Source organism: Pristis pectinata, chromosome 38 (assembly GCF_009764475.1).
Source record: "Pristis pectinata isolate sPriPec2 chromosome 38, sPriPec2.1.pri, whole genome shotgun sequence".
Taxonomy (NCBI): Eukaryota; Metazoa; Chordata; class Chondrichthyes; order Rhinopristiformes; family Pristidae; genus Pristis; species Pristis pectinata.
In genome coordinates this window covers 54101-76653 of record NC_067441.1, presented here as the reverse complement: position 1 = coordinate 76653, position 22553 = coordinate 54101, and the positions used below count along the sequence as shown (strand labels likewise).

Sequence of the window (22553 nt, the reverse complement as noted above, 5' to 3'; positions counted from 1 at the left end):
AATTTGCAGATGACACAGAAATTAGTGGTGCTGTAAGGAGGGTATTCTCCAGCTACAGAAAGATACTAATCAGCTGGTAAGTTGGGCAGAGAAATGGCAGATGGAATTTAATTGCACTAAACGTGAGTTGATACATTTGGGACATCTAATAAGGGTTATGACATATACAATGAATGGTAAGGTTCTAAGGAGTATTGAGGAACAGGTTTGCAAGTCCATGGATCCCTAAAGATGAAACACAGTATGAAGAAGGTCTGTAGGTTGCTGGCTTTCAATAGCCAGGGCAGAGAATAAAAGAGCATGAAGGTCATGGTACAACCTTATAAATGTTAGTTAGGTCACAGTTGGAGTGTTGTGTGCAGTTCTAGTCACGACACTATAAGAAGGATGCAATTGCACTGGAGAAGTTGCAAAGGAGACTCACCAGGATGTTGTTTGAGAATGAGTATTTCAGTTATGAGGAGAGACTGGAGAGGCTGTGTTTGTTTTCCCTGGAGCAGAGAAGGCTGACGAGGGAACCTTACAGAGGGATACAAAATTATGAGAGGAAATGTTGAAAACCAAAAGACATAGGTTTAAGGTGAAGGGAGGAGGTACAGGAGCCTAAAGACTCACACTCAAAGATTCAGAAACAGTTTCTTCCCCTCTGCTTTCAGATTTCTGAACGATCCATGAACACTATCTTGTTTTTCTGTTTTTTTTCCGCATTATTTATGTGATTTTTTAATATAGATATATATATATATATATATATCCTTGCTATACTGCTGTCGCAAAACAACAAATTTCATGTCGTTTAAGTCCGTGATAATGAATCTGATTCTGATTTTGAAGAATAAGAGCATTAGATGAGGTCCTGGGAATTTTTTTTCACACAGAGGGTGGTTGCAATCTGGAATGTACCACCTGAGTAGGTGGTGGGGGCAGGTACTCTCATACATTTAACAAGTATCTGGATTGAATCATCAAGGCAAAGTAAGCTATGGACCAAATGCTGGTGAATGGTATCAGTGTTGATGGGTACTTGATGATCAGCATGGACATAATGAGCCAAAGGGCCCAGTTCTGTGCTGCGTGACTCTATGACTCATTATTTTATACATTTCTATCAAATCTCCCCTTGCCTTCTCTTAAGAAAACAGTCCCAGCCTCTTTAATCTATGCTTGCAACTATAGTCCCTCATTCCATGAACTATTTTCATCAATCTTTTCTGGGCCCTCTCCAATATCCTCACATCCTTACTACAATGAGGTGACCAGAATTGAACACAATACTTCATTTGTGACTAGACCAGTATTTTATAAAAGTTCAGCATAACTTCTCTCTTTTTACACTCTATGGCTCTTTTGATAGAGTCCCACATGGTGTATGTCTCATTAACCATTTCCTCACATGCCCTACCACTTTCAGTGATTTGTGCACTCATACCTCGAGGTCCCTCTGCTCCTCCACCACTTTTAGAACGGTTAATCTATATCGCCTCTCCTTATTCTTCCTGCTAAACTGTCATCTCACATTCTTTGACATTGAGTCCCATCTGACAGGAATCTACCAATTCAGCCTGTTTATATCTGCTGCAATCTATCACCATCTTCAGATTCTCTGTCATCTTCAAAATTAGAAATTGTGACTTACAGTTCTAAGTCATTAATATAGATCCAAAAAGCAATGGCCCAAACACCGATCCTTGGGAAAGGCCACCTTCCTCCAGCCCAGGAAACAACTATTCACCACAACACTGTGCTGGCTGTTCCTGAACCAACTTCATTCCAAGCTACCAATGTCCTTTTGATGACGTATGCTTCAAATTTGTTGATAAGCCTCTTGTGCAGTACCTTATCAAAAGCTTACTGGAAGTCCATCTACGACACATTGACCGCATTACCCTCATCAATTCTATACACTACTTTATCGAAAAAAGCTATCTCATTGGTTAAACATGATTTGCCCTTAACAAATCAATGCTGGCATGCTTAATTAATCCATTTTCCTCTAGGAAAATATAGCGGTTAGCGTAATGCTTTACAGCGCTAGCGACCCAGGTTTAATTCCGGCCGCTGTCTGTAAGGAGTTTGTACGTTCTCCCCGTGTCTGCGTGGGTTTCTCCAGGTGCTCGGGTTTCCTCCCACATTCCAAAGACATACAGGTTAGGAAGTTGCGGGCATATCGGAAGCGTGGCGACACTTGCGGGCTGCCCCCAGAACACTCTACGCAAAAGATGCATTTCACTTTGTGTTTCAATGTACGTGTGACTAATAAAGATATCTTATCTTATCTTTGGTGACCCTGTGAGATGTTCCTGAAAGCTTTCCCATGACTTGTTAAACTGACTGGTGTGAAGTCACTGGGCTTATCCTTGCTCCCCATATTTTGAGCATGCAAGTAACATTTGCTACTCTCCAGTTCTCTGACAGCACTCCAGCTTCCGAAGATATGCTCAGTCCCTCCACAATTTCCACCCGTATTTCCCTCAGAAACCAAGGATGCATCCCATCCAGTCCTGGTGACTTATCTGCTTTATGGTCAGCCAACTTTTCTCATATAATTATGCTATCAATTTGCAGCACATCTATCCTCCAATGCCATTCTTTTCCAGCAGTCTCTTCCCTGATGATGACAGATATAAGGTACTCATTTTGTATCTTCATGATCCCTTCAGCAGTCATGCACAGTTTCTGGTTTTGCCTTTAATAGGCCTTTCTCCTCCATGAACTATCCTTCCACTATTTTTGTGCCTTTTGGATTCTCATTTAAATCGGCAGCTCTTTCCTCTATTCTCTTTGCCTTTCTTATTTTCACTTCCCCTCTGATTCTTTTGTAATCAGCCTGGTTCTTGCTCATATCTGCAGCCCGACACTTGTCTTGAGCAGTTTTTCATTGCTTCATCTTCCTCTGTAATTCTTTCATCATGTAGGGAATTCAGGATTTGTGTGTTTGTTTTGCTTCTCCAGCAAATGTGTCTCAGCTGTGCTTGAGCCATCTCTTCCTTCAAGGGTTTGTCATAGTTTTGCCTTTAACCCCTGGTTCTAATTTCCCTGGGCCAGATCTACTCTCATCCCATTGAAATCAGCCTTCCTCCAATTAATTATTTTTACTCTGGGGATTGCTCCTTCTCCTTTTCTGTAGCTAACCTAAATCTTACTATGTTCTGATCACCATCTCCTACCAAAACCTTGCACACCAACCTCATTCCCTAGAATATGCCTCCTTTCTCACTTGACCAGAGACAGGCTGAATGCACACAGTCTTTTTCCTAGGGCTGGGGAATCGAAAGCTAAAGGGCACAGGTTTAAGGTGAGAGGGAAAAGATTTAAAGGGGACCTGAGGGGCAACTTCTTCATGCAGAAGGTGTGGGTCTATGGAATGAGCTGCCAGAGGAAGTGGTTGAGGCGGGTACAATAATAACATTTAAGACATTTGGAGTGGTACATGGATAGGAAAGGTTTAGAGGGATATGGGGCAAATGCAGGCAATTGGGACAAACTTAGATGGGCATCTTGTTCAGTATGGATGAGTTGGGCCAAAAGGCCTGTTTCAGTGCTGTATTGCTCTATGACTCTAAACGCGGTTTGAGAAAACTCTGAAGTTGACAATCTCATGGCGGGAAGTTTTGTAAATTGCACTTCTGTTGATGTCATTTGTAGAGATTTTGTGCTGAAACAAAAAATGCTAGGCAGAATGAAAACCCTGACAAAATAATGTGGAACTGGCTGTTAAAACACCCAGCTGCGTTTTATTTTCCCTGGAGCGGAGGGGGCTGAGGGGGAACCTGATAGAAATGTTCAACATTGAGAGGTATAGATGGGGTAGAAATAAGAAACTTTTTCCCCGTGGCAGAGGTGTTTAAGACCAGAGGATATGGTGTAAGGTGAAGAGTAAGAGGTTTAGAGGGAATCTGAAGAAGAATTTTTTCACCCAGAGAGTGGTTGGAATCTGGATCACACCGCCTGATGGGGCAGTGGGAGCAGTGACTCTCACAGCATTGAAGATAGATCTGGGAAAACACTTGAATCACCATGGTTTAGAAGGCTATACAGGCAGATTGCTGGTAAGTGGATTAGTGTTCTTCGTCACATCTATTAATGATCTGGACGAAAATGTAGGTGGCATGATTCGTAAGTTTGCCAAAGACACCAAAATTGGTGCTATAGTGGACAGTGAAGAAGATTATCTAAGATTACAACAGGGTCTTGATCAAGTGGGAACGTGGGCCAAGAAATGGCAGATGGACTTCAGCTCGAACAAGTGTGAAGCAATGTATTTTGGGAAGTTATCCTGCCCTGGTTTATACACAGTGAATGACAGGGTCCTGGGGAGTGTTGTAGAACAGAGAGACTAGGGGGTACAGAGACATAGTTTCCTGAAAGTGGCGGCAAGGTGGTGAAGAAGGCAGATCACACAATTGCCTTCATCAGACAGGACACTGAGTACAAGAGTTGGGATGTCATGCTATTGCTGTACAAGACATTGCTGAGCCCCCACCTGGAGTATTGTGTGCGCTTCTGGTCACCATACTATAGGAAGGATGTGATTAAGCTGGAGAGGGTGCAGAAAAGATTCACAAGGATGATGCCGGGACAGGAGGGCTTGAGTTATAAGGAGAGATTGGATAGGCTGGAACTGTTTTCCCTGGAGTGAAGGAGGCTGAGGGCTGAGGGGTGACCTTATAGAGGTTTATAAAATCACGAGGGGCATAGACAAGGTGGACAGTCAGTCTTTTTCCCAGTGTAGGGCAGTCTAAAACCAGAGGGCATAGGTTTAAGGTGAGAAGGGAAAGATTTAAAGGTGACCTAAGTGAATCTTTTCTGCACTCTCTCTATTGTTACTAAATCTTTCCTGTATTGCAGCAAGCAGAACTGTACACAATACTCCACGTGGTCTAACCAATGTTTTGTACAGCTGCAACATGATGTCCCAACTCTTATACCCGAGTGCCTCAGCCTATGAAAGCAACCACACCAAATGCCTTCTTCACCACCCTATCCACCTGTATCAACACTTCCAGGGACCTATGGACAAAATGCCTATGCTGTGCTGGGATTCCAGTCAGGAATCCTCTCCCTTTTTTCCTCTCCATTTGATCTGAATTTTCCCTCTTAATTCAAGAACCTTAAGGTCAAATATAGCAGCTTTCCCCACCTCTCTCCTCAATGATAGCTCCAGTGACTCAGGTTCAATCCTGACCTTGGGTGCTTTCTGTGTGGAGTTCCCACATTCTCCCTGTGACTGTACAGGATTCCTTCAGGTGGTCCATATCCTCCCACACCCCAAAGACATAAAGGTCGGTGGATCAATTGGCTACCGTAAATCGCCCCCCGTGTGTGGGTGACGGGTGGAATCTGGGGGGAGTTGATGGGAATAAAAAAGGGATTAATGTAGGATTAATGTAAATGGGTGGTTGGCGATCGGCATGGACTCAACGGGCCGAAAGACCTGTTTCCGTGCTGTATATCTCTGTGACTCTATGGCCTGGAGTGTTGTATAGCCTATGAACTTTACGGAGATAGGGAGAGATCTGAAAACAAAATGGCCTTATGGTGGGGACGGGTAGGTGGCATAAGGGGAAACTGGTGAGTGTGTTCAGACCCGGGGCAACAGGGTCCTGGGTGAATTATCTATCTGGCCCTGCAGACGAGAGGAGGGTAACCATCAGAGGATCATTTGTTACTGGGATGGGGAGTAGAATTTTCTCAACCCATATTTTGCTTTTGGGTACCAGCACAGAATCTAGACCAAATCATAGACTTGTAGAATTACACCGCACGGAAACAGGACCTTCGGCCCACTGAACCCACACTGACCAGCACCCCTTTACACTAATCCTACATTAATCCCATCCATTTTTATTCTCCCCTCTGTTCCCATCAGATTTCCTGAGGTTCTACCACTCACCCATACAGCGACCAATTAACCCATCAACCATGTGGGAGGAAACCAGAGCGCCCAGGAGAAACCCATGTGGTCACAGAGAATGGGCAGACTTTACACAGACAGCACCAGAGGTTAGGATTGAACATGGGTCTCTGGCGTTGTGAGGCAGCAGCTCAACTGTGTTACCAACTGATGCAGCTCCTTGCTCAGCCCAGAGTGAACTGGCCCTCATAGTTTTTCCCCACTGGCTCATAGACTGCTGCTGTGCCTGGCGTGGACTCTAAGGGTGGTGGTTGGTAAGAAAGAGGTAGAGGGTTGTAAACAGAGAAGGATAGAAGTTGAAGCAATTCTGATTGCAATAGGTTGACCCTCCCTTGGCAAATTTGGTGAGTTTTGGGTAAGAGGGGATTGCATAGAATCTGTTTCACTGCCTTTTTTGGTTGAATGGCTCAGAGAAGGAGGAACAAGCCATTAGGGTGGTGGAGAAAACGTAGCTAACCCTTTATCAAGGAATGAGTTGGAAGATAGGGCTTCCCAGTCAGAGCCCCAGCACTGGGGAGTAGGATCAGCTCCACTGGATAGGAGGACAGAAGTGGAGGAATCAGGATTCTAGGGCCCAAGTCTGGTTCAGAAGTCTTGCTGACAGTTTCTGTTTGCAGTTAAGTGGGACACGGTTCCCATGTGGTCTGTGTGTGAGGATTCAAATGAAGCAGGCTTGCTTGATCAGAAGGAAACTGTGCACATCAGGAGTCAGATAATCAGCCATCCTCGAGGCCTTCGCCTTTTACTGTGAACTGCAGCGGCTTTCACTGTGAGCTTCCTGCATCCTGAATTAACCTTTCGACATCTCTGTGTGGTATGGAAAGATTCCACCTGTCCTGAGTAGGTGTGTGTGTGTGAGTGAGAGAGAGAGAGAGAGAGAGAGAGAGAGAGAGAGTGTGAGTGTGACGCAGAGACAGAACTGTGCACACTCCACTCAATTTTAACGAATCTTAGCTCGGGCATTACCCCAGCAATCAAAGGGTTTGCAATTATTTGATCGCATCCCTCAAAAGTGCATCATTGTGCTAGCTAGATATTCACAGAATGTTTTTATTTTGAAAGCCATTTTGAGACAGAACTGTTATTGGTAACACTTCCTTGCTTTGACTCTTGAATCATTTCATCAGAAAGACAGCACTTGAGGCAGCCTGCACTGTCCACCTGGGTCAAGACACCGATGTACCTCTTCCACTTTTTGTTTACTGCTCTCATGAGAAAGACACAGAGCTTGCATTTTCACAGCACCTTTCATACCTTCAGGTTATCTGAAATTGTTTATGCCGAATATAATGCTTTGTTGAGATTTAGTGGTTGTTGGAACATAGCAGCTAATCTGTGTACAGCAGAGCACCAGGGGTGACAAGGTGGCACAGCTGGTAGACCAGTTGCTTCACAGTGCCGGTGACCTGGGTTCAATCCTGACCTCCAGTTCTCCCAGATGTTCCAGTTTCCTCTCAAATTCCAAAGACATGCGGGTTGGTGGGTTAATCGGCTGCTGAAAATGCCCCGAGTGTGTGGATGAGGGGTAGAATCTGGGGGGAGTTGATGAGATGGTGAGGACAATAGAAAATATGGGATTTATGCAAATGGACAGTCGATGTTCAGCACGGGCTCGGTGAGTTGAAGAAACCGTATGCATGGAGCATATTTTGCCTAGAGGTCGGTGACCAGTGGTGTTCCGCAGGGATCTGTTCTGGGACCCCTGCTCTTTGTGATTTTTATAAATGACTTGGATGAGGATGTGGAAGGGTGGGTGAGTAAGTTTGCTGATCAAACGAAGGTTGGCGGTGTCGTGGATAGTGTAGAAAGTTGCTGTAGATTATAACAGGATATCAATAGAAAGCAGAGTTGGGCTGAGAAGTGGCAGATGGAGTTTAACGCAGATAAGTGTGAAATGATACACTTCGGGAGATCAAATTCGAAGGCAGAATACAAGGTTAATGGCAGGACTCTTAGCAGTGTGGAGGAACAGAGGGATCTTGGGGTCCATGTCCATAGATCCCTCAAGTTTGCCGCACAGGTCAAGGGGTTGTTAAGAAGGCATGTGGTGTGTTGGTCATCATTAGTGAAGGTATTGAGTTCAAGAGCTGCAAGGTGATGTTGCAGCTCTATAGAACTCTGGTCAGACCGCACTTGGAGTGTTGTGTTCACTTCTGGTCGCCTCATTATAGGAAGGATGTGGAAGCTTTAGAGAGGGTGCAGAGGAGATTTACCAGGATGTTTCCTGGATTAGAGAGCATGTCTTATGAGGATAGGTTGAGCGAGCTGGGGCTTTTCTCTTCGTAGTGAAGGAGGATGAGGGGTGACTTGATAGAGGTGCACAAGATGATAAGAGGCATAGATCGAGTGGACAGTTAGAGACTTTTTCCCAGGGCGACAATGGCTAACACGAGGGGACATAACTTTAAGGTGATTGGAGGAAGGTATAAGGGGGATGTCAGGGGTAAGTTTTTTTACACAGGGAGTGGTGGGTGCGTGGAACGCACTGCCGGCAGAGGTTGTGGGGCAGATACAGTACATTGGGGGCATTTAAGAGACCCTTAGACACGTGAATGATAGAGAAATGGGGGTCTGTGTGGGAGGGAGGGGTTAGATAGATCTTGGAGCAGGATAAAATGTTGGCACAACATTGTGGGCTGAAGGGCCTGTACTGTGTTTAATGTTCCATGTTCTATAACCCGTTTCTGTGCTGTACCTTTTTATAAGAATAGTGGAAGCAACCAGGTAACCAGGGAAAGAATGGGTCAAGGACCAAAAGGGAAATCCATGTGGAACCAATGGATATAGGCAGGATGCTATTTGAATACTTCTCAATATCAGGAAGGAGGAAGTGCACACATTAAGGAAGATAAATCCCCAGGGCCGGTGAGCCTTACATCAATGGTAGGGCAATTATTGGAAAAAATTCTAAGGGATAGGATTTCTGTTCACTTGGAAAGGTGGGTAATGATAAGAAGGAGCCAAAAATGGATTTTTGCAGGGGAGATCCTGTCTCACTAATCTGTTTGTTTTCTGAAAGTAACTAAGGGAAGGAGATGAAGTTCACATGGAGTTTAGCAAGGCTTTTAACCAACTCCCGCACCGTAGGCTTGTCCAGAAGGTTAGGGCACATGGGATCCAAGGTTTGAGGCAAACTTGATCCAAAATTAGCTGGGTGATCAGAGGCAGAGGGTAGTAGTTGAGAGGTGTTTTTCTGACTAGAAGTCTGTAACCAGTGGTGTACCACAGGGATCGGTGCTGGGACCTTTGTTGTTTGTCAAACATATAAATGACTTGGATGAGAGTGTAGATAGACTATTTCGTAAGTTTGCTGATGTCACGAGAATTGGTGGAGTAGTAGATCGCGAAGAAGTTGTGAAGCTGCTCAGAGAGACTCAGATCGGTTGGAAATTTGGGCAGGTGGAATTTAATCCAGATAAGTGTGAGGTGATGCATTTTGGAACATCAGCACTGACAGGACATGTACAGTAAATAGCAGGGGCCTCAGGAATGTTGATGTAGAGAGGAATATTATGGTACAAGTTCATAGCCCTGTGAAAATGGCAACACAAGTGGTTAGGCTAGTGAAGAAGGCATTTGGAATGCTTGCCCTCATTAGACTAGGCACTGAATATAAGAGTTTGGATGTCATGATGCACCTGTACAAAACATTGATCAGGGTGCACTTGGAGTATTGTGTGTGGTTTTTGTTGCCATCCTACAGGAAGGATATGATAGAAATAGAGTGTATAAGAGATTCAGCAGGATGTTGCCTGGAATGGAGGGCCGTAGTTTTAATGAGAGATTAGGCAGACTGAGTTTATTCTAACTAGAAAGAAGGAGGCTGAGGAGTGATCTTATGGAGGAATATAAAATTATGAGGAGCATAGATAGGGTAGATAATAAGGATATTTTTCAGAGAGTGGGGGAGTCTGAAACTAGAGGCCATAGCTTTGAGATGAGAGGGTAGAATTTAAAGGGGGGGCTGAAAGGGTAAATTTTTCACAGAGAGTGGTGGTTATATAGAACAAGCTGCTAAAGGAAATAGTCGACACAGATACAATTACAGTGTTTAAAAGGCATTTGGACAGGTATTTGGATAGGGAAGGAGTAGAGGGATACAGGGCTTTTGCAGGCAAATGGGATTAGCGTAGATGGGCTTCACAGTTGGCATGGATGAGTTGGGTTGGCATGTTTCTGTGCTGTATAACTCTATGTCTATGATTTGATGACTGTATCTCTCAATGTCTCTGTGACCGTAAGCTCTCACAAACGCTAGTCACGATGGCCAGCTAATGTGATGTTGTTTGTGGGAAATCTATCAAGGCAGAACAATAGGTAGAACTCTCCATTCTTCTTTCAATAAAGCCCGTGAGACATTTATATTGTATGGAAAGGACAGGCAGGGTTTAGTTTAACATCTCCTCTGAAAGACTCCTATTTTCTGCTCTGGGAGTTTATGGCCAAATGTTGTCTCAAACTCATGACATTTTGGCTCAAAGGTACAGGAGGGTACCTACTGAGCCGTAGCAGGTGTAGGGAAGTTTCACAAGGTGACTGACAGTTGTGGGAAACTTCGTTAGTTGATGAGAGTGCCTAGGATTTTGATTTCATCCATTTTGGGTGGGCTAAATGGACACTATATATTTTGTCCCAACACTAAATCAGGGATTGCCAAAACAAAGAAGTTGGGACATCTTTCTTTAAGAAATAGTTATCCTGCTTTTGTTCCTTTAAGAGCCATTTAATGTTGATCAGCATGATTGAACAGGCACACCTCTGGGTCCTTTAGCAAACAACCAATCTGCTGGAGGAACTCAGCGGGTCAGGCAGCATCTGTGGGGGGTGGGGGGGGGGAAGAATTGTCGACGTTTTGAGTCAAGACCATGGATCAGTGGTCCTGATGCTGGGTTTTGACCTGAAACATTGACAATTCCTTTCCTACCACGGATGCTTCCTGACCTGCTGAGCTCCTCCAGCAGATTGTTGCTCCAGGTTCCAGCATCCGTAATCTCTTTGTCTCCACTTCTGAGACCTTAGTGTGCTAACTCATGGGAATTGAGCCAACAATATCAAAGAGCTCTCTCTATGGCATACTGATGGGGAGATTGCAGAAAGTATGCAGGAGAGGATCGCAGCACATTGTCCTCCATATGAAGATATTCCTCAGACGGTTGCATTATCAAAGTATCAGAGAGCAGAAGTGCTCAGTAACCTCAATCTGTATGCAGCAATGAGATTTTTAATACATTATAATGACTGGAGGGAATTTATAAAGCATTAGAGCAATGTCCCAGTGGGATCACTCTAAATAAAGCAGGATTCACTGCTTTCATTGTGATGTACTCCCTATTTTAATAACAAAGGCCATTAGTTACCTGACCTTATGATCCAATTTCTGTCAGTGAAATGGTTGTTCCATAAGTTGATGATATCATCACACACGCTAAATATGATGGAGGTGATGCCAGCATTGGGGTCATTCATGGCAAGAAGTTCTTCTTTGAGTGGGACTTTTCAGCAAGAATTGGGCTCAGACACTTCACAATAAGTGGAAGATGCTTTTTGTGGATGAGATATGGATAAAATATAAGATGCACACAGGTTTTATCTGATGAAATTTCAACTGGGATTTGATCAAGTTTATTTTAGTTATGAAGAGTTGTGACAGAGTGAATTTAGTTGAGCAGATAATGGCAAAAGGTCATCAATTAGCATTGATCCCGAACACGTCAGGTTACTGAGCAATCTCTACCGACTAAAAGAGCAAAGATAGTAGGTGCATGGGAACATCATCCTGCAGGTTCTCCCTGAGTTGCACACCATCCTGGCTTAGAAATATATCACCGTTCCTTCATTGTTGCTGGGTCTGAATCCTCTTCAGTAGGATTTTGGGAGCATCTTCACCACACCAACTGCAGGGTTTCAAGGAATCACTCAGCTACAGCTGCTCAAGGGGCAATAAGGATTGGGCAATAGAGTGGGCTTTGCTTGAAATTCTGAATCCCATAAATGAATAAACAAAAACAGATTTCTTTAACAAAAACATAAATAACTGCAGATGTTGGAAATCTGAAATAACAATAAAAAGTGCTGGAGGTACTCAACACATCAGGCAAGGTAGTTGGATTGCTTTAACAGAGTCAATGAAGATATGAGGGACTGATCGGCCCATCTCTAGACTGCGGAATGTCTTTTGATCTGCTCTACTTGGTTGGTAGAGAGCTTGCAGTGTCGGGTGGGATAGGAAAGTGATATCACAGAGGAAGCACAAGACTGCAGATGCTGGAATTCACCTTTCACCACAATATCCTCCACATCCATTTTATGTTTTTCTGTTTCCGCCAGCTCCTACAAAATCCCACCACCAGTCACATCTTACCCTCTGCCCTCTTTTTTTACTCTCCCAGGGACCATTCTGTGACTCCCTTGTCTACTCCCTTGTGATTCACTTCCCACTCACCCCTCTCCATTCCCTGGAACGGTTACCTGCTACCATAAGAGGTGCAAGACTTGTCTTCATCTCCCTTACCACCTAAACTTCCAGATGAAGCAGAGATTCACATTGCAGCTCCTCCAACCTTGGTCTATTGCATTCGGTGCTCTTAATGTGGGTTCCTCTACATCAGTGAGGCCAAAGTTAGACCAGGTGGCCATTTTGCAGTGTCCACAATGGCCACCTTGAGTTTCCAGTTGCATCAGTTGCATGGCATTTCAACTCCCCTTGTCACTCCCACATCAACCAGTTAGTCCTCAGCCTTCTTCGTTGTCATGGTGAGGCCAAAAGCAAACTAGAAGAAAAATACCTTATATTCTGCTGGAGTATACTACAGTCCAATGGTATGAGCACTGAATTTTCTAATTTTGGGTAACCCACACCCTGTGTTCCTTTTCCACTTCCAGCAGCCCACCCAGGTTCTCTCTCCCTTTGTTCACCTTTTCCATTTCTCCCCGTCTCATTACCTCCCCCACCTAGTTCACTCAGCCCATCTATCCACCTGGTTTTCTTCTCCCTTGGTTCATCTTTCCAATCTGCTCCTCCAACCTGGATCCATCTGTCCATCATCCCTCCCTTATCTGGTTCCACCTATCACCTACCAGTCTCTGTCTCTACGCTCCCTCACCTGGTTCCATCTTCAAAATATTTTTTCCCCCTTATATAAAATTCTGAGAGGCGTTGATAGGGTAGATGCAGAGTCCTTTCGCCAGGGCAGAAATGTCAAATACTAGAGGGGGTAGGTTTAAGCCGAGAGGATGTTTAAAGGAGATGTGCAAAGCAAGTTATTTTTTTACACAAGAGTGGTAGAATCAGATACGATAGAAATGTTTGAGGCATTTAGACAGGCACGTGAACAGACAGGAAAATGAGGGACACAACCATGTTCAGGCAGATGAGATTAGTTAGATTGACATCATGGTCAGTGCAGACATGGTGGGCCAAAGGGACTGTTCCTCATAGAGTCATACTACATGGCAACAGGACCTTCAGCCAAACTTGTCCATCCTGACCATGTTGCCCAGCGAGCTAGTCTCATCTGTCTGCGTTTGGACCATAGCCCTCTAAACCTCTCTTATCCATGTACTTATCTAGATGGCTTTTAAACATTGCTAACGTGCCCGCCTCAACCACTATCTCTGGCAGCCCATTCCAAATACGCACCACCCTTTGCGTGAAGAAGCTGCCCCTGATGTTCCTTTTAAATCTCTTGCCTCTGATCTTAAACTTATGTTTTATCTGTTTCAACGTAGCATCTACCGGCAATGTTTCGACAGTGCCCTTCTCTCACCTGGCTCCATCTGCTCATCATTCCATCCAACACCCCCACCCCCCAATCTGGTTTCACCTATCACTTACCAACCTCAGTCTCACCCCTTCCTCTCACTTCCACCTTCCCACTACACTCTCAGTCCTGATGCAGGGTCTTGAGCCAAAACATTGACCATCCTTTTTGTCTCCACAGATGCTCCTTAACCTTCTGAGTTCTTCTAGGTATCACAGAGGATCTCTCTCTCTCCAGGTTTCTGTATCCCCATCCACTCCTTCCCTTCTCACTTCTTGGTGTAAGAATGCATTGAGTCCAACTTTGAATCCTTCAAAAGTTTGGTCACCATCATCAGGAAAAGAGGCTTTGAAGCCTTATTCTCAGTTTGAGGTTAAGGCTAGCAGATGAGGAGAAAGTGTCAGATAAGCTTGCATCAGAAGCAATCCCCTTCTTGCTTGCTACGTTTTGTTCGTTTGCTTAAATTTGAAAACAAAAACTTTTTTTGCAGGACATTGAAAGGGAGGGAACTTTGATCCTGGTCCCAGCCTCCACCTGTCTGGATACTTGACCTCTGGGATAAACAGCTGAGATGTCTGGGAAAGAGGAGGAGCCATCAGAGTTCCTGAAGACCGTAAAGTCAGCCACCATCGATGAAGTGATTGAGGGGTGTATCAGAGAAATTGGTGAGCTGAATGTTTTGATTCCATTTTCAGTTCCAAACTAGCTTTGTGAAACCATCCACCTCTTTTCCATCCTGCCCTCTGATCAGCTTCTCTCCTGTCCTCTAGTACATTACCTCTCACTGGGGCAGGATTGATTGGCACTCTACAAACCACTTCATTCAATAGTTCATCTGTAACCCTCCACAGTCTCACCATTCCTGATGTGCATCACCTCCTCCAACACTACAACCTTCCAACTTCCAACCACTCAATTCCAACCTTTCTCCATCCCTGAATTTAATCGCTCCACCACTGGCAGACACGTTAAGCTACTTGGGTCCCCAGCTCTTTTCTGCTATCCTCACCTGCTTCAAACCTCCCTCCATGGCCAAGTTATCGGTCACCTGCCCCAATATCGCCTGATAGGTCTCAAAGTTAAAGTTAGTTTGATAACCCTGTTCTGAAGCTCCTGGGACTAGAAGTGAAAGTAAGCTGACACAGTCTAGTCATGGAGTCCTGGAGTTATACAGCATGGAAACAGACACCTTGACCCAATTTGTCAATGCTGACCAAGTTGCCTAACTGAGCAAGTCCCAGCTGCTTGCATTTGGCCCATGTCCCTCTGAACCTTTCCCATACATGTACCTGTCCAAGTGTCTTTTAAATGTTGCAGTTGCCCCTGGCTGTAGCAATCAGTACAAGTGGGTTAAATAAGCATTTCTTCACAAAATGGCTCTACTGGTAAGAAATATAATTTACTTTCACTCCTGCCTCAGATATTTTACTAGCTATAATTACAAAGAAATACCTCTTACATTAAAGGAACCCGATAATCTTTATATTTCTACTTCAGACCCATATCAAAAGCTAATCCTCAAGGCAACAATGACCTGATTTGTTGCTATCTAACAGTCTCTGTCAGTAATGCTCTTCAAAGAAGAGGATGGAGTGAGATGAAATTTGATCAAAGGTTGTTTGTATTCACCTCTCTCTCTCTCTCTCTCTCTCTCTCTCTCTCTCTCTCTCTCTCTCTCTCTTTCTCTCTCTCTCTCTCTCACTTCCCTTTCTCTCTCACACTCCTGGTGTTAACTTATTTGTGTCTTGAATTACCACACATGTTGCATGTCAATGTCATGAAGGAAAGTTGTCGCATTTTCTGTCCTCAAATGACCTCCCAAATGTTTCATACTTTGAAGTGCAGAAGTCACAGGAAACCAGACTGCTCATTCTGCACACCATAACTAGCAATGAGTTGATCTGTTTTCAGTGACTGGTTCTAGATTAAATATTGGCACTTGGTCAAACTTTCTACTCACCTTCCAATAGTGGCTACAGAACGTTTTGTATATCAGAGGCCTGATCGGGCCTCAGCTGTATTGGTATTGGTTTATTATTGTCACTTGTACTGAGGTACAGTGAAAAACTTGTCTTGCATACCGATCATACAGATCAATTCATTACACAGTGCAGTTACATCAGGTTAGTACAGAGTGCATTGAGGCATTACAGAGTGTATTGATGTAGTACAGCTAAAAACAATAACAGTACAGAGTAAAGTGTCACAGCTACAAAAAAAGTGCAGTGCAATAAGGTGCAAGGTCACAACAAGGTAGATGGTGAGGTCAGAGTCCATCCCATCCTATAAGGGAACCATACGATAGTCATCACAGTGGGATAAAAGCTGTCCTTAAGTCTGGTGGTACGTGTCCTCAGGCTCCTGTATCTTCTACCCAATGGAAGAGGAGATAAGAGAGAATGACCTGGGTGGGTGCGGTCTTAGATTGTGCTGGCTGCTTCACCAAGACAGCGAGAGGTAAAGAGTCCAAGGAGGGGAGGCTGATGTCCGTGATGCTCTGGGCTGTGTCTACAACTCTCTGCAGTTTCTTGAGCTCCTGGGCAGAGCAGTTGCCATGCCAAACTGCGATACATCCAAATAGGATGGTTTCTATGGTGCATCAATAAAAGTAGGTGAGAGTCAAAGGGGACAAACCAAATTTCTTTAGCCTCATGAGGAAGTAGAGGCGCTGGTGAGCTTCCTTGGCTGTGGCATCTACGTGATTTGACCAGGACAGGCTGTTGGTGATGTTCACTCCCAGGAACTTGAAGCTCTCAACTCTCTCGACTTCAGCACCGTTGATGTAGATAGGTGCATGTACACCACCCCCTTTCCAGAAGTCAGTGACCAGCTCTTTCATTTTGTTGACATTGAAGGAAAGGTTGTTGTCATGATACCATACCGCTAAGCTCTCTATCTCCTTCCTGTACTCCAACTCATCGCCTCTTCTAATAGATAATGCAGCACAGGTGGCAAAGAGGTGCAGCTGATGGAGCTGCTGCCTCACAGCTCCAGTGACCTGGGTTCAATCCCGACATCTGGTGTTGTCTGTGCGGAGTCTGCACATTTTCCTCTGAGTACTCCACTTGCCTCCTACATTTCAAAGACATGCAGGTTGGTAAATTAATTGGTCACTGTATATTGCCCCTAGTGTGTGGGTTAGAGGTGGAATCTGGGAGGAATTGATGTGACCGTGGGAAGAATAGTTGCAGGGAAGATTAATAGGCAATGGGAATATTCTGACAGGCGGCATAGAGCTGATGTGCTGAAATGGCCTTTTTCGATGTTATAAGAAGATATATAACTTCCCTCAGGCCTACACTAGGAGAGCCAATCTGGAGTGGAATTTAAACTCACACCTTGTTGGTTGAGAGTTTGAACAGAGAAGAGGTAGTATCATGTCCACGCTACTGCTGAGATAGAGAAACACGGTCTCTTTGAGAGAGGAAGAGAATTGGATATGTATAAAGGAAGTCAGACAATGGCATTGGGATGCACAAGTTAACTAGAATAGGGAAAACAGACTCAATGGGGCAAATAATTGTGGTAAGATCTTTATTAGTCACATGTACATCGAAACACACAGTGAAATGCATCTTTTGCGTAGAGTGTTCTGGGGTCAGCCCGCAAGTGTCGCCACGCTTCCGGCGCCCACATAGCATGCCCACAGCTTCCTAACCCGTATGCCTTTGGAATGTGGGAGGAAACCACAGCACCCAGAGGAAACCCACGCAGTCACAGGGAGAATGAACAAACTCCTCACAGACAGCAGCTGGAATTGAACCTGGGTCTCTGGTGCTGTGACAACGTTACGCTAACTGCTACACTACCGTGCCTGCCCATATCCTGGATCAGGTGAAACATTGGAAGTTGAGCAGAGAGGTTCTTCCTCGTGACTGGGGCCAACATTTCGACTTCAACCAAGGCCAAACTAAGATAAGCCAGATGAACCAATTGTTCAATTCTGAGATCACGTTTCATTCGAAATGACCGCCACCTTTGTCAAGTCATCAACGGCTACAGTGTCGTGAAGTAGAAGAAAAGCTGGAGGCAATGTAACGTGCTCCAAGGTGGTTCAAGACGCAGGGCTGTGTGCTTAACTCTTTCTCTTTCTCTTTCCCTCAAGATGACCGCGGAAAGCTGAAGGACGCAACCCTCCCACACATGTTCTTGTTGATGCATCAATGGTATCTGCCGTCGGCAGACCTGGTGGGAAAGCTCCTCAAATTATATCCTTTTCTGAGGGTAAATGGGCTCCAGCTGACCCCTGACCTCACCCCTGCATTTTTTTAAATTTATTCATTCACGAGGTATGGAAGTTGTGGACTTGTTGGCAATTTTCCCAATTGGTTCTGAACCGAAAAGGAAGCACCTTGGTGGGTGAAGCCAAATTTAAGATAGATTTCTTTCCCTGAGTGATATTAGTGTAACAGGTGGTTTACAGTATTATCATGGCCACTGTGACTGAGTGTATGACCAAGGAGAGACATAATAATGTATTTTGTAGATGGAACACCTACAGCCATGATGCGCTGGTGGCAAACCTTTGGTGTAGTATGAGGGATAAGTAGTCGTGAGCGTGAACATATGAATTAGAAGCGAGAGTTGGTTTCTTGATCCTTTGTACCTGCTTCCCCATTTATGAAGGAAAGCCTGCTGTTATTGGTGACAATATTAATGCACCAACTAACAAATGCATACAGTATATGCCCCAAGTTGTTAACCCCTCTAACAAGGGAAACAGGGTCTTTTTGATTGCTGTGGTCAGGCTCTTCTTAATTTTATACACCTTGGTTAAATCTCTCCTTAGTCCAAAGAAAACCAGCTTAGACATTCTCTCTTCTTCACAATAATTCTCCAAATTTAGTAAGGCCCTCTCCAGTGCAGTCATGTCTCTCCTGTAATGTGGTGACCAGAATTGTACTTAGTACTCAACTAATAACAAGGGTTGTGTACTGTTCGACCATAACCTCACTGGTTTTATATTCATTAACAAAGAAAAACATTCCTTCTGCCTTTTTTAACCACTTTATTGTCCTGTCTTCTTAACTTTAAGGAGCTGCGGATGAACACTCCAAGGTCGCTCTTCTTTCACACCCCACAGTTGACATTCTCCGTCCCAGGTTACTGTTGGTCTCAGTTGTTGTCCTCATTGAAACAGAGGTAGAAATATTTCAGGACATTAAGGGAATTAAGGAATATGAGATCATTGCAGAGAAATGTTGCTGATCGACCATGATCCTGATGAATGGTGGAGTAAGTTCAAAGGGCCGAATGATCTCCTCCTGCTCCTGTTTCATTTCTTTTTGTGTTTTTTCCTGCTATCCCATTGTGTATTCCTTTGCTGTTGCACTTCTGAAATTAATTGCCTCACAGTTTTCTGCATTAAATTCCATTTGTCCATATGCTCCCAATCAGACCTGCTGCATAATCCTGAGGCTGCCATTTCTTTCTCCTCATACGTATACCGAGACACACTCATGGAGATAGGAGTACATGCCACAGTACACCCTCCCTCATTTCCTTTCAGATGAATTCACTGACAGTTCATCTCTTAGGCATTCTCACCTTTACCATTTGCCCTCAGTCACTCTCTTTCCCTTCTTATATGTTGATTATATATGTTCCTGTGATGCTGCTGCAGGTAAGTTTTTCATTGCAGCTGTGCATACTCGTACTTATGCACATGACAATAAACTTGACTTTGACTCTCCGACTTTGACTCTCTTCCAGCGTGTTCACTCATGCTTGCTTACATCTCTCTCTCTCTCTCTCTCTCTCTGTCTCTCTCTTTCCCACACACAATCTGTCTCTCTCTTTCAAATCCCCCACTCTCTATCTCACACTTATCGCATGTCCTTAGTGTCTCTGTCTCTTATATGCATGTGTCCACAGACTCTCCATCTATGACAGATAAAGATAGACCTTGGTTTTTGAGTGCAAAAATAACTCAAATGAAAATACATCAGCGAGTTGCTAAACCAGCTGGTGCAGGAAACTAAAGTCAAAGTCTCACACCGAGCTGCTTCAGGCAATCTCCTCCTTCCCAGCCTGGGCCATTATGGCTTACAGTGGAACTTGCATTAATAGCCAAGAAAAAACTGTATGGATCGAGGCTTGAATCTCAACTGTGGCGAGAGACCGAAGACCATTGTCACAGAGAAACTGCCAGCGTGATAGAAACTCCACCAAGGATCAGATTCTTGAGCAATTTATGAGCAGAAATGTCAGCCATACTCACCATGATCCTTCTCAGGAGGGAAGTCCTCCATGGGATGAAACAGATTCCAGGAGATGCCTAACTCTATAGCTATCTTTTATTTTGCAACTAATCTGTTTTTTGGCCTACATTTACTGTCTGCTTTGTTACGTTACTTGCATTTTAAAATAACTGTATTAAAAATCAACAGAACCAAACTGTTGTTCTCCGCACAGAAAAAGGGAAAGTGATTGGGATAGGTGAACCCTTAAACAGCATGTTTCCGGGATCTGTAACTGACAACCTTGACCAAGCCCAGAAGCAGATTGATTTGGGGGAAGAAGGGGTGCTTTGACCAATCCACCCAACTTCGCATTGGGCAGCAAAACATCAGGAGCCAGGGATCACAACCTCACATTTTCAATATGTACATGGAACAGGCCACAGAAATGGCAAGTAGCCTGGGTGTCCAGGAGCATAATTAACAACTAAAAATACTGGAATTCCTGAACAGGTCAAATAGTATCTCTGGAAAGAGAAACAGAGTTAACGTTTCAGAACCTAGACCCTTCATGAGAACCAGTTTTAAATGCAGAGAAGGTGAGGAGAGGGGTAGGTTTGGATGATGCCAGGGTTGCTGTTGAGATAAGTTGCTGATGAAATTATCTGCTGAGAGGCAATGATAGCAGAGAGAGAGAGAAAGTGAGAGAGAGAAAGAGAGAGAACACAAACAAAGGAACTTACAAGTTGTGAAATGTGGGTGGTTAGAGAATGGGGGAAGTGGGGGAGAGAACACAGACATAGAAACTTAAAAGTTTGCAAATTGCAGAGCTGTCAGAAATGTCCAACAAGTCAGACTGTGCTAATGGAGAGAGAAAAACTGAGCCGATGTTACTGTTGGCTAACCTACTGCAGAAGTGGACAGTTCTGATAAAATAAAAAGGAAATGCCCAAGCTGTTGAAAGGAAAGGAAAAGCTGTTGAATTGAACATTGTCCAGAGGGAAGATAAGAGGGCTTGGTCCTGTGTTGGGCCTCAGTATAACAGTGCAGGAGACCACAGTCTGTTAGGTTATAGTGGGAGAGGGATGGGGATTTAGAGCAGCAGGCAACAGGAAGCTCAGGGCGTTCCTGCAGGCTCCAATTGACTGCATTTGGTGCTCGCAATATGATTTCCTCTGTAATGGGGAAAGCAAATGTGGTCTGAGTGATGCCTTGTGGAGTAAGTCCACAGGACCCTCGAATGGGTGCTGTCACTGCCCAGGGAATGTGTGACAAGACACTTAGAGCCAGATTTACTGTAACTGCTTCTGTTCCTTAATTGTAGTACATATCGTGATGCCTGCAGTTCAGATTCAAAGATTCTTCAACTTAAAATATGTCAGCTGGTCAGGTAAGGTCGACAGGTGTTGATTTTGGTCACAGTAAAACAGTAAATGTGATTCTATGTCACTGTTGTACATTGGATTCACAGCAAGTATGGCACAGTGATGGGAGTGAGGAGTGAGGTAGGGAACGATGTCACATGATGTCTGTAAGCTGCACTAACTTTGTGGTGGAACAGGATCCATACTCCCCAAAACTGTGGTGGAAGGGTGTCCATGACCCCCACCCGCCCCCCCCCCCACCCCGACACACACATTCACACAGTGTGGGTGGGCTGTGGGTTTGCGAGGAGGGTGTGGCGAAAGATGCAAGGGCCCTTGTCATGTTACATCCCCAGCAGCTGTGTAACAGAGGATTCTCTGATCTATGGGCTGCTCCCGGGGACACGCGCAGAGACGGACATCAATTGCTGCTGGAAGGTCATCAGCTCTGTGAAAGACGCCTTTGGTCTTCCAATACTGTGAGATGTCCGTAGGGGAATGCTGCCAACTGACACATTCCAGGCTGCAGGAGTATGTGCTGAGGGACGCACTGAAGCTGGGTGCATCCAACGCAAGGGCTTGGTGGGGAAGGACTACAGTTTAGGGTTCTTCCGCCACTGGAGAGGGAGGGGCGGGGTCAGGTGAGGAAGCCCCTTAAATATTGTGAATATGGGATTGGGGTAGTACCCCAGGGAGCCACACGTGGCATCGGTGCTGTGTTTGTTTTATAAAAATAAAAAGGTAACGCTAATGATTTGATCTGTACACGAATGTAAAGGTTTGCACTGTTTTATTGTTGTATATAGTTTGTTTTTTATGATGAATAAAGTTTATTTTGGAATAAAAAAATACAGACACTGTGGTGGGACAGTATGGGAGTCCTTCCCCCATATTGTGGTGGGGCAGTGTCTGGGAATCCCCCCCACCACGCTGTAGTGGGACAGTCTGGGACACCCCACACAGTGGTGGGACAGTGTCTGGGATCCCCTTCCCCACACTGTGGTGAGACAGTTTCTGCGTTCCACCCCTCACACTGTGGTGGGACCCAGAGACTGTCTCACCACAGTGTGGTGGGGGGGAAGGGGGAAGCTCCCAGGCACTGACCCTCCCCCACTGGGTCTGGATTATCATTGTGCTCTCTGCCTGTCCAGTCCATGCTGGGACTGTGTCGCATTTGGGTTGAGATAACGGATCAGTTTGAATCTTGTGTTTATCTCAGGACTTTTGACTTTTCTCACCATTTGTCTCACTGCCTCTTTCTCTTCTCTCCCTCTCCCCGTTCACTCTATCACCCTTCTCCATCCCCTCCTCTGCAAATCCCATTCCCCAAAACCCT

General features: G+C 44.7%; 1 protein-coding gene across 1 annotated transcript in view; it reads left to right on the top strand.

Moving 5' to 3' along the window:
* Positions 1-22553, top strand: part of LOC127586969 (RAS guanyl-releasing protein 2-like) — a 73251-nt gene that overhangs the window by 16263 nt on the left and 34435 nt on the right. The window contains exons 2-4 of the mRNA XM_052045025.1: positions 14165-14339; positions 17780-17887; positions 21186-21243. Of these exons, the coding sequence (XP_051900985.1) occupies positions 14246-14339; positions 17780-17887; positions 21186-21243 (260 nt within the window). The 5' untranslated portion in view covers positions 14165-14245. The remainder of the gene's footprint in view (positions 1-14164; positions 14340-17779; positions 17888-21185; positions 21244-22553) is intronic.